At 44.1% G+C, this 13,002-nt stretch overlaps 1 protein-coding gene across 1 annotated transcript in view; it reads left to right on the top strand.

Annotated features, from left to right (window-relative positions):
- The first annotated feature begins 225 nt into the window (after positions 1-225).
- The window catches only part of LOC128936221 (deubiquitinase DESI2-like), a 49,317-nt gene continuing 36,540 nt past the window's right edge, over positions 226-13,002 (top strand). The window contains exon 1 of the mRNA XM_054274977.1: positions 226-841. Coding sequence (XP_054130952.1) covers positions 803-841 — 39 coding nt within the window. The 5' untranslated portion in view covers positions 226-802. The remainder of the gene's footprint in view (positions 842-13,002) is intronic.

Below are 13,002 nucleotides of genomic sequence, written 5' to 3' on the forward strand. Positions count from 1 at the left end.
AGCCCCGCGCTGGAGTCCCTTTGGCACAGCCTCTTCGCCGTGTCCTGCCAGCGGCGGAGAGCCCTCAACCGAGTGCCTGAGCGGGACCGGCTCCAGCGCCGCGGGCAGATCCCGGCTCCGGGCGGACCGGCCCCAGCGCCGCGGACAGATCCTGGCTCCGGGCCGAACAGCCCCAGCACGCGGGCAGATCCCGGCTCCGGGCCGAACAGCCCCAGCACGCGGGCAGATCCCGCGGTGTCTCCGGGCTCCGCCGGCGGGAGGGAGTTCGGGAGCTCGGCGTCCGCTCCAGCCCCGCTGCGTGTCTTGGTGCCCCGGGTTCCTGCGTACTGCTGGCAGCCCCCTAGGGTAGCGGCACTCAGCTCTGCCGAGAAATCTCCCTGCACGCACTGCCACCCACCTTGCTCACGGCTCCAGAAGAGGGCTTGTATTTGGGCTCAGAATCTGTCTTCTGTGGATCAGGATTTAAGAGCTCGGATGGTGCCTGGTTACAGTGGTGTATGAGTCTACAGACCCCGACGTGCCCTACAGAGTTAAAAAGAAACCTTGGATCTGTCACGGCGTGGAGGGCTAAAATAAACCCTATACAACCAGCAAACCCAATCCAGGCCTTCCTGCCTCCCTGCAACCAACTTTACACACACACACCCAACCGTGAGAATTCTCTCCTTTCCTCCTTCCTTCAGCTACTGTAGGATGAGGCATTTTCTTCTATCTGGCTCAGGGTAAAAGCATACCCTGGGGGCAGCAACACACATCTGGCAGGGACTGAAAGGTTTTAATCCAGCCTCCACTGCAATCAACAATGGCAAATGAACCAGTGATTCTGAATGTTTATGACATGGTGAGTATGAAATACTACTGACTGGGGGGCAGTGGGGCAGGGTGGGGGTTCATGCTTGGAGGGCAGGCACTGTACAAAGAGGAGCCAAGCACAGATCCCCAGAGAGGCTGATTCCCTCCCCCGCTCCTCTTTTCCTTGGCCCAAACTCCTTATCCAAGCCTATCATCCTCTCATGTCAGTGTGTCAGAGATGATGCTGACCCTGCTTCTTTTTTTTCTCTGGTGTTTTTTAGCGTTTAGCATATTTGTCCAGTTTACAGGTATTGTGCCAGATTTTCTGCGGGATTTTTCAGGAGCAGCACTGGGTGAGGAGAGGACTTTTTAATTTCCAGTGCCCCACTTAAGGAAGAAAATGTGGTCACCTCTGTATGTGTTAGACATAATTTTCCTTTAAGTGAACAAGCATTACCAGGCTGTGGGGTTGGGGTCAGGATTTCATCTAAGGAGGAGAAACAGCTGTAGAGTTGCAGTAAGAACATAATTTAGATTAATTCCTCATATGCATAAGATTGTAGTTAATAATGTTCTCTGAAGGTTAATTGCAGCAACAAGAGTAAGAAATTGTCTGGTGAAGTTTCAGCATAGGAAGGGGCATGGGCACATGCTGCTCAGCAATATTTCCTGAAAGTTCACAGGGTAGCAAGTTTTCCTTGACCTCTTCTTGCAAGGGGGAATGTGAGTGGGTGTTTTCTATGCTAGCAAATCAGGAGGTCCAAATCTTGGCTCAAACCCCCAAAGAGAAGGCGGCTTGGCATAACTTATTTGCTTGCTGGTCTGACAGAATCTGAGGAGAATCATGTTCACATGAGAAGTGTTTTGATGATTATGTATTTCACCTTTGTTTTTTGATTACCAACGAATGATTTTTAAAAAGTAGTTTTCAGATCATCCACAAATTTAATACAACTTTCTGGGGAAAATATGGCCTTACAAGGCCCAGGTGCTGACTGAGCTCTAAATATCCAGCTCCAGACCTTTAAGATTACAGCATAGGTTTGCCAGGCAGTGGCAACTTTTACCAGGAAGCCCACAGAACAGTGTAGGCTTCCCTGCTGGGGAATTCCAGAGAACAGACACCAAAGAGATTAGGAGTGGGTTGCTGTAAAAGTCAAATGTCGTCTTATCACAAGAATCAAGGGATCTTTGTGAACTAAAGCAGGTGGATTGTTTTCTGAGGGAAGAGAGAGTGGTAAAGGTTATTTAGGTAGGACTGTATCTGCATTGGTGAGCTGTCCAGAAAGCACAAGTACAGTGGACTGAAACTGCCTCTTTCAGAGCTATTATTGGTCAAATTGAGCAAGTCAGTGTAAAATCCTTCCCAAGACTTTGGTCTTGAGTGCTTGTTGGTCAGTTGCTTAGTAGTCTGAACTGTGAATTCCTCCAAGAAGTTCTTCAGCCAACTGAACCCAAACAGGTGGTAGCTAGTCCCTAATAACAGGGGACTTACATTTCAAATGCACATGAAAGGGTTTATCGTTAATCCTTTGAGGAAAATAAAGGAGTTGTGTTGTGCTTTTATAATATCCACTGACTTCCTTGCAATTTTTTCAGTTTGTTCTGCAGCAGACTATGGCCTAAGCTTTCCTCTCTCAGCCCCTGTTGATCCATCCCAAAGCAGTGGATGTTTCACCACTAAGCTGAAGAGATCCAAATACTGGATGGGACATGGTCTTTACCTTTTTATGTTTGATTGATTGACACCAAAGATGAAGCCTTAAGTAATTAAGGCAGAAGGAGCTTGCTGTTCATGGTCACTGTGTTCTGAGATGGACACCCAGACACAGTGAACAGAATTGAGGTCACCAATTTACTTCAGACTGAGTAGTTTTTGCTGCTTAGCAAACCATGGAAATTGTCATGTGTAAGTACTAACTCCATGGGTTAACCAGTCTGTACACAAAAACCAATCTATTTTCATACAGCATCTGTTTGACTACCACTGAGTCACCTGTAGCTCAAGTCCTACCTTTTGACTACTGCAGCGACATGCTTTTCCATTGCTGCTATGATTTTAACACCACGAAGCCTGGAATGTAGCCATGCAAAATCTGCACTTTGTTACACTGTGGTGGGGAATTGCGGGGGAACTGGGAAATGAGCACATTTGCTTGAATGACTGTTGGAAAACTAGCCTCAGTGGAAAAAACCCAACAACAACAACAACAAAAAAAAGACAACTTGGAACAACAATTAACTGGATGTGAAGTTCTGCTTTCCTGACAAAGAACGTGACCCCCGTATGGCAACTGGAAGCACTTACACTGCAGGAAAACTTATCCCTAGGGCAGAAGTTCAATTATGGGTTTTGTGCAGCTATGAAATGGCCACTCTGTGTAGTCTTGTGTATTCAAAGATTATAGCCATTTATCCTTTTACCCATTGGATATGAAGCAGGCTTCTTTAGGAAAAAAAGTACTGCTGTTTAATGAGGTGTTTTGCACAAATTGCTGAAGCAGGTAGATCTATTTGTAGGCTTGTTTTCTTCAGTATAAAATAATGGAGCAAAAAATGTCTGGGTATTCCCAGTGTTCTGAATATTGCCATCAAAAGTGACCTAGCTTCACCATCAGCACACAGGGTAGTTATACCCTATCTCATGCCAAAGAGCTTGTACACTTGCAAAACAGAGAAAGTGGACTTTGCTGCTCAATTAGGACAATTTAAAGAGTAGATATGCAGGATACTGAACTCTGATTTAATGTGTAAGTGTGAACACAGAATAACAACATGGATATTGGGTTTGGTCACTGATGAATCTCTTTGCCAGTCTGAATTCAGCTCTTGCATGGACTTAATCTAAACCATCTGCTGGTTGGAGACCTGCAAGAAAGAACTAGGTCTATAAAATCTGTGACAGAGTTTGCTCAGATTAGTCACTTACCACTTTCCCTTCAGAGGGACAAATCAAATTTCCTTTCATAACTTCTTGCAGCTCTCTTCCCTCCAGTCTGTCTCAATATACTGTTTATCAGGGAGCAGATCTTACTTAGACCACAGGTACAGGGTTGACTTTTTTTAGGCAGGATATCATCCTGTTCCTTCATCACTTTAAGTTTTTGTGGCTTACATTGGAATAATTTATTTAGTCACCGTACATTAATAAATGTTGCCTGCTTCAACCAGGCAGAAGAGTAACTGCAATTATTTCCTGGGTTTAAATCTTTAACAAGCTAAACATATTCCACTAAAAATAGTTTTCTTGGAAGAGATTCAAGTTTGGGGGCTCTCATATTTTCAGCTTATTGCATAGCAGATTCATGCTATCATATAAGAGGCAAAGATATTCATATCGCTATTGTTCCTCTTTTATTACAGCTGAGGTTGTCCTGAATTTCCCATCTTTGCAGTTGATAACATGCAGAACTGTTTTGATATATTGGCATTTTTGCTTACTCCTTCTGCTGGGGAAAATGAGCCCCTGGGATGTGCTGCAGAGGAGAATGAAAGCCCTGGTCAACAGGGAGTCAGGGAGCAGTGATGTTCTAAGTCAACAGTAGAACTTGTGGTCTTGAACGATTAAGTAATGGACAGTCACTAGGATTTTTTTTTCCTCCTCCTCCACATGTTGAGCATACATTTATTTTTTGTATTTAACAAATAGAGACCAAAAAGCAAAATATTACCTTTGGGAGATTTTAATTAAATTCTGGCAACTCCTAATATAGATATATAAAATTAAATGCTTTGATTTTCCTTCCGATATTTGCGAGTCATCTCTGTTGAAAATTATTAGTCAAATCTGAATCATTTCAGTTCTCCAAAACACACCATTCACTCAAAGGTTTGCCATGTTCTTGGAAAGGCATGGCAGGTGCACCCTATTCTTATTTGTTCTCTGACCAGTCACAAAACTCATAAGAATTCCCTCTTCCATGAATAAGAACAGGCTAGGAAAAATCTGGAGAGTTTTAATCTTCTTCACAGGCTTGTTGTGGAAGTGTAAAGATTTTGTGTTTAGCATTGACTCTATCACTGACTCTTCATTTATCCAGATTCTTATTCATTTTTCTGTCTTCAAATCATATCAAGCTCAGGGTACTGGGTAACAAAGCAGAATGGTGAGCTAACAGGGGCTTGGAAATGGGTTCCCCACAGTGCTATAGTGTATCTAACAGGAGTGCTAAATGCTCTTTTTTTCTAGGAGTGGTCAGACATGGTGCTGCACAGAGGTGTGAGGGATCAGACAGCCCTCAGGTGCTTGCTTTATGCATCTTCCTGGAGGTTTGAGTTGGCCTTCTGTGCTGATTTTTTGCTTGTTTGGTAGGACTGTGTTTAGATTATTCAACTATGCATATGTTGTATAATGGGTTCAGGGTTTGTAACCACTCTTGTGTCATACTATGATACTTTCTGTTATGGGCCCAAAAACTCTCTGGGAAGACTCTTGGTTAAAGGTCAGAGAGCCTAAATAGACCATTGCTGAGAAAAAGGGAAAAGAGCAGAAAAAGCTGGATAACAGCAGAGTCCTGAGCCCAAGGTATGAGAGGTGTGTCCAGACTGCTTCTGTTTTCTTGGATACAACAATTCCCAGTGCAAATGCTCTTGACTTTGGAAAAAAAACCTCAATTTTTTTTTTTTTTTTAAAGAAAGGTGTTATGACAAATTTGGTGGCAGTACATTAGATGTTTCAAATAAATCCGTCTGAGCAGCCTGGCAGTCTGTGCAGGTGAGGAAAACTAGGCTTTGTTTCTGCATCTCTTTTCCTCCTAGACTGCATTAATTTCATTTGTGTGACAACAGGGTGACCTCAGGCAGGGTAGTAGAGTGGGACTGTTCCCTTGCTCTGCTTGAATGCAGGAGCAGAGGGACAAGAAAAGCAGTTTGGTGATGCTGAGCACTGTGTTGTAGTCAGTGCCTGCTTCAAGTCTGTGAGATGACAAAGTGTAACTAGACATCCTTCCCCTCTTGTGTCTTTGGAGAGAGGAAATCAATTGGAAGAAGAAGAAAAGATTAAAAAACTATTACAATGAGCTGCAGATGAGTTCTTTCCTTCAAGAAGAAGGAATCCAAACATGTTATCTGATTTAAATCAATTAAGGAGAAGACGAGGAAGTGGAATGGCCCAAGTTAATAAGTCCAACAATGAAATGTGCCCATTTATGTATAGTAAGTGAATTTTTGTTGTCTTAGCAACAGCCTAGCGATGTGTTATCCATTGGGGGAGCAGTCTGTTTGGATGTTGTCAGGGTGACAAGCTGGCTACCTGTCTGTGCTACTGCAGATCTTCTCCAGCACTGCAGCCCTGTCACTGACTACTGTATGCTTATGCATGAGATGTCTAAAGAGCTGTCTCTTGATTGCACACAGGGCATTGCTCTCTCCAGCCCCAGCATTTATCCCATCAGCAAACTCACTGAGCCAGTGCTCTGTTGCCCAGTGGACTGACTTGAACTGACTTATCCAGGGCAACACAGGAGTTGACACTTCTGCTAGTCCTGCTTGCCTTAGGAAAACTGCTCCCCAACATGCTCTCCTTTACACCAGCAAATGTAAGAAACCTGAGGAGAACCTAGGAAAGCTAAAGACAGTGTTAAAAAATGTGTGAAATCTGCTTCTGAAGCAAAAGCCTCATGGATCCTGTCATTAGCCCAGTTCCCACATCAGTTCTCTTGAGTTGGTTCCTGCAGGTGACAGTCTGACTTGGTGTCTCTAAAGCACTGATTTCAAGCAGTCTGAACCCTTGTGGGGTCAGGAGACTCCTGTGCAGGATTTCAGGTGTAAGGCCAGGGGCTTAAAGTAAGGTCAGCTCTAACCCAGAGATATGGAAGATCCAGAGTTCCTTTTGCTGTTATTGGAAGCTGTTCTTTAACCCCCTCCACAGGCAAAGCCCCAATCCCCTGGCCTGGCTCTGAGCAGCTCTGAGAGAAATGATTGCTTCCTCTTGAAACCATATGGAAGTTGGTTTCCAGTGATTTTTCTCTGGTGCTTTTTGGGCTTTCCCCTTACAGAAAGGCAGATTCCTTTTACAACATGACACTTCTGTCAGCAGGATTTAGCTCCTGGCTCACTAGGCTGTCAAGGTTCCTAATTTTACTTGGCTATTCTTTAAAACAAACAAATAAGCCCCCAAACCAAACAAACCCTTTCTTACTATTGATGAAAGCTGATGTGTTGACAGTGCTGGAGCCTGTCATTCTCCTAACAAATAAATTTATGCTAGCAGTAGGAAAGCAGACCCTTCTGGCTGTACATCCCTACTACATCCCTAGTTGAGCTGCTCTGGTGTCATGGCTCAGCTGGTCATCCAGCTTCCGACTCAGGCAGCCCACAGGGACTAAGTCATGCATGCAGTGGGAGCCTCTGCAGGGGAGAGCTGAGCATTAGTGAGCTACCGAGTTGGAGCAGCTGTCAGATCCATTTCCAAGTGTGGTGATCAGCAGGTATATGGTTGTGCATTAGTGCAATGAACTGAATTTAAATGGGTGTCTTAGGGCTGAAAGCTATGTTAGTGACCTGAACGGCCCTCATTCTAATTCTCTGTTTGTTTCAGTCCCTCTTGTTCCTGTCATTATGCCAAGATGACGTAGCTGGAGCTGGGGAGGGAGTCAGAGACCAATCAATACCAAAAAATCTATATTTTTGCTGGGGAAGAAAAAAACCAAAATTCTCAAGTCTAATGACTCTTTCTCTAACAAGTGGACTCAAATTGCTAGGAAAAAAAAATATTTGCCACTGTTCTAACAACCACTGGATGTTTTTGAGCATGAAAGATCCAGGGCAGAGAAAGCAGCTATCTCCTCATTTCAGAGCCTTATCTATCAGCCCGTGAATCTGTGAGACTTCTCATCTCAGAGGAAAATATGAGGCTGCATCCTAAGACTGGAAAATTGTTTTAATTGGTAACTTAAATTTTAAACAATTCATCTTAAGGTGTCTGGGAAAGCAATGGTAAGGGAAATAGAAAATCTGGGAGAAATAAATGATCTCTGATCGGTGGGAATGCTGATCTACAGAAGCAAGTGTGTGATGCTAGAAATACTGAAAGCATTTCAGCCTGTTTAGTGCATTCATTGTGTGTGTGTCAACATATGAGTTGAATGCTGTGTGATTCCTGAAATATCCACATCTCTGGGAAAGAGAGGACCTGGCACAGTGTAAGCTCTGTTGATTATATGGTTTGCTGAACCTTCAGCCTTGGATCTGTTACTTTGCTTTCCATATGGTCATACTTAAACCCACAAGGAACTATCAACTATTGCTGTTCTCTTCAATATCTGCTAGTGAGTGACTTATACTGGATCCTGATGCAAGAAAATAAGGTTCCTAGATGCTGATTGCTGCCTTGGGGTTTAGAGTGCACGAGGAGCCCAATGTAGCCTTCCAGAGTGAATTACAGGCTTTGCCATAGGTTAGCTTTGCCTACTTACACAAGGTTCTCCTAGATGTCTGTTCTTGGCTCATCTGTGTGTCTTGCTTTGTTTGGGATTACTTGGAGCTGTTGAATTTATAATTGCCCTGTATTTGTCATCTCCCCCAGCTCTGGACTAGCGTGGTGAATGTGAGAAGTGACAGAGAGGAGCGAGATGTTAACCATGGGATTAATCTGATAAGTCATAACCTCTGTCATTAACCTCTGCTTTTGGGTAGCTCGTGGGGCAAGAGCCTCAGCTGTCTGCTCTAGTTCCATAAGAAGAGGCCTAGGTTGTGGGTATTTTCAGGCAGGGCTTTGTTGCTTTCTTAGCAAATCACTTTTCTAGAAAACAAAAGGCTCTACCTAGTGAAGCATCAATATAAAAGGACATTTTAGGATATTTGGCTGACCTCTGGATTTCTCTCAGGAAAGGTTGAGGTATTTTCCCTCATTGATCTTCTATCATAGCTATCCACTTTGAAGAGATGCCTTGACTATTTCAGGGCATTTGAGATGGCATGAAACACTCAGAGGTTTCATCATGAGTGCTGCTTATGGGCTGGAGCAGTAACAGTACTAGTTCTGCATTTGGCTGCTACCATTTAGTGTGCTGATGCATCTGGGGTGACAGAGACCAGGTTAAAATCCCTGGGGGTGCCAAATACAGCTGCCTCTTCACACAGGTCTGCCAGAGAAGCAGACAGCGGGAACCTCTGGATTTGCTTGTTCTGGGTCTCTTGTGTGAAAATATTTCCGTATTGTTTGAAATGTTCACTTAGCAGAAGAGTGTGCATTTCCAGTGAATCCTAGCTGTTCCAGGAGGTTGTCCAGGCTGGAGCCAAGCTATAGTGCTGCTCACACTTGTTCTGTGGTCCACTGAACATGTATTTTGTATGAAAGGAGTCTATTCCCTACTTTATACAATTCTAAAACTGCTTCACCACAAAGGAATGAGAAAGCTGGACTCCAGATACACTATGATAGATCAGCCAGGCCGCTTCTCTCTGAGACAGGTGGAGAGTCAAATTCCTTCTGCCAGGCTGAGGTTGTTAGAAAGTTGGTTTGCACCCTCCTGGACAAGTGTTCGGGCTCCTGGTTATTAGGTACAAGCAGAAAGCATTTGCTCCTCCTGGGAATTAAGAGGTCAAGTTTGCTCTTCCCTCATCCTACTTGTTTGTTTTCAGTCAGGGCATTTTTAGACAGATGTCAGGCTTTGTTGTGCTGAGAGGATCTTTTCTGCCCTTCCTTCCTTACCTATCTACTAAGCCTGCAGATTCAGTTACATGAGCAGCTTTTTTTTCTGAGTCTGTCCCAGCACTAAGAATTCAAGGGCTATTATGCCTTTAGAGCAACCCTGTGACGAAGACATTGTGGAAAGGGGGGAAAGGCAGTGCTGCAGGTTTCCAAATCTGTGGAGGCCAGAGCTAAAAAGGCGTGTCCCAGGCTGAAATCCACCTACCCTCTGTCTCTAGCTCTAACATTCATTGTTCTTGATTGCAGTACCATTTGCTGTACTTTTATTCACTCTAATTTTTATAGCTGCTTGTTATCCAAGACAGCTGGCTATGTTCTCTTTGGCAGTTCTTTGGATGTGGAATAGACCTATTTTCTATTGCTGGAGCACTGTGCCTTGTGTGCTGGCTACTGCAAGAATAATGGGGGACAAGGCATTGAGGAATAGGTTTTACTGAATTGAAACAGAACGGATGAATTCCAGTGAAAGCCAAGAAGAAACAGAGGCAAATTAAATGGGTCCAGTTCAAGCTCAGGTGTTCTTGGGACCAGAAGAAAGGAAATACTGTAAATCCTTTTTTTCCCCCTTATGTGTCTCATAAACAAGAGCTGTGACTTCCACAGAGCAAAAGCCTCTGGAAGGATGAAAAAAATGCAAACCACATGGATCCCTAAAAATTTCAGTTGTTTTTATTGTCTGGGTCAAATTCTGTCTCCTCCCCTGGGCAGGGTGCTGCTGGCAGGAGGTGTTCTATATCATGGTAGCCAGAGGCCTTGGCAAACAGGCAGGACACCCCTGGGGGGGCAAGGGAGGACAGCCAGGAGTTCATCCCAGCACTGTGTTAATTAGATTGGTTATACATCCCCCTGATGGCTGAGCGTGTACTCTTCTGTCCCTTGTATTCAGGCAGAGCTAATAGGAAGGAACTTGTAATCAGAGAGCTGAATTGGGAGGTAAAAAATGAATGGGTATGGGGAGGAAGAGACTCCTTACACATCTGTTTTTCAGTTTTTAACTGCACAGGATCAACTAAAAGTTTTTCAATACTCTTTGAAGCACCCTCTACTCTTGAGAGAAAGGCAAGGAAGCAGGAAGCAAGCTGGAGTAAAGGTGATATTCTACAGCTCACAAGTCCATCTGTGGCTTTTCAAGTGCTGTTTGTAACATGGCATGTTATTGAAATGCTTCAAGGATTCCCTTTGTAATGTGTAATTACTCTGAGATATGCAGTTCAGTGCCTATTGCAGCTGCTGTTCTGACTAATTTTAATGTGGTTAAAGCCATTTGTGGATCAAAGAAATTTATGCAGATGAAATTTTAAAGCTAGTGTAAAGAACAATTTAATAGTCTCTAACACATCAGGTACTTAAAAATCCTGTACTTGGTACCTCTGAACTTGGATTTTACCTCTCATACCCAGAGGACTTTGAAGCATATTTCTAATTGTCTGTTACCTCTCCTGAGATCTCAGAGGTGTCTCATTAAAGCTGGTGTTCAAGCCTATTAAATACATGAATGCAGCTTCTAATGATGCATCTCATTTAGGTGAGCTTGACACCAGGAGCTGGGAGGGATCATTGCTGCCCTGGTCCCCCAGTGCATGGGATAGTGAAAGCCACCTGGAGAAGTGCAGGATAATACCTTCTTCTGTGTTGGAAGATACCAGCAAAGCATCTTGAAAAGGCAGCTGACTTCCAGGGCCACACCAACCTTGTCACCTTCTTACCCTACCAATCCTCTCCCTCCCTTCTGCAGATGGGAAGCATCTATCCTTGACCTCTCGGTCTCTCCAGCCAGTTAATTATTAATCATCGCAACATCCCTAGTGCCAAGCATCTGAACTGCCCATGAAGCATGGAGAACTATTTTATCAGTCAAGTCAGAAAGTTTTAGTGTTCTGCTACTCATTATTGTAAAGCTGTTGTTCTGTCAAGGAACTTAAGCACCCAGAAGTGATAGTTATCTCATCTGAGCCCACACCAGATGACCTGGTACTAGCAGGGGCAACAAATGTGCAAACTGAGAAAATGCAAGAGAAAGTTAAGCTTCTTTCATGAGTCTGGCAACAAAACTGGTGCTGTACCATGGGATGGGATGAGAACTGTAATGCTACTGCAGCTGCTTATACATTGCCTGTTATGAACACCTACCTACTAGAAACATACCTCAATATTTAGCTCTCTAAAAGATACCTGCTGGGCTGCTAAATCCTGGGTGCCACAACTAATTTTCTGTGACTATTGGCTGGCTGTTGTGCCTCTCTGTGGTATGATGCTGCTTGGCACTGCTTAGAATCAGAGAGACACTTGAGGTTGTATGAGCTCTAGGACTTCCCTGTGGTCTGATTCAGCTTCTGTGCTATTATAAAAGAGAGATGGAGAAGAGACAGATCAAAGAACAGGCATGAAAGAAGAAAATTGCTGAACTCGTCTCAAGGCCCTTCTTACTACTGGGAATATTCAGACATGAGAACCTGACACCCAACTCCTTCTAGCTGGGACAATTCTAGTGGAGATGGAATGGCACCAGCACTTCATTTCTGGTTGAGACAATATTCCACTTTCCTGCTACCATTTAAAATCCTACTGTGGGAAGCCTTGGGTGTTGCAGCTAAGTGGACCCATTAAGACAGGATGATACACATGGCTTAAATTGTGCTCTTTAGGATCCCTAGGATATCATTAGCTCCTCAGGTACCTCTATGCTCTCCTCTGCCCTTCTTTCTATCCCAGGATGCCGTCATGCAGATTGAAAGGAATTATAGTGCATTGGATAGCATGCTTTTTTGTCTAAGTAAATTGATGATTGAGTATCAATAATTAGCACAGCCAGGGTCAAACTCACTCTTCCTTCATTCTTCTCCAAGATACTATGTAGAAGACCAACTCTTATTTACATGTAATAATAGATGGTGATTTTTTTTTCCTCCTTTCAATTCAAACATAACATCGTGTTCAATGACACCACAATGTTTTGTGGAAAGTACAAGTGCTTTGAACATGTGGGAATCAAAAAGCTCTAAACAGATTGTTTGATGCTGCCAACAAAGCATGTCCTTGGACTCTGGCCAAGAACAACCAAACCTTCATTTTGAGTAAAACACTGGATGTTGAGAAAGGTTTGGGTATTTCTCTTAGTTCTAGTTCCCATCTCAATTGCATTTCTAGCAAGCCACTTCAATCTCTTTGCCTTGAGTCATCTCACCTGTAAGATAACCTATTTATGGGATGCTTAGGTGTTTAACACTCTGATTGCTTTTTTGGCACCTGAGATGTGGCTGCCTGGGTGGGAATGATTCCCATAGGGATGGGAGGCAGCAGCAGGATTTCTGGGTGTGAGCTGAGGGGCAGCAGCCCTGCATCCTGCTGGCTGCCTGACCTGTGTCTGGGTGAGCACGTGCCCTCCTGCTCCATCCCTCCTGCCTGCCCTGGCAACTGTTCCTGGCCTTCCTGTCAATCAGGGGGTGGTGGTCCCAATCCCTGTTCACCAGAGCCTGCCTGGTGAGGATAGGGGATTTTCTGAAGCAGTCACCCACCACACCTGCTGCCCTCTGGCCACAGACAGCAGATGAAGAATT

The sequence above is a fragment of the Melozone crissalis genome, unplaced genomic scaffold (genome assembly GCF_028551555.1).
Source record: "Melozone crissalis strain CALT ecotype California unplaced genomic scaffold, PUWL_Pcris_2 ptg000018l_1, whole genome shotgun sequence".
In the NCBI taxonomy this organism is placed as follows: domain Eukaryota; kingdom Metazoa; phylum Chordata; class Aves; order Passeriformes; family Passerellidae; genus Melozone; species Melozone crissalis.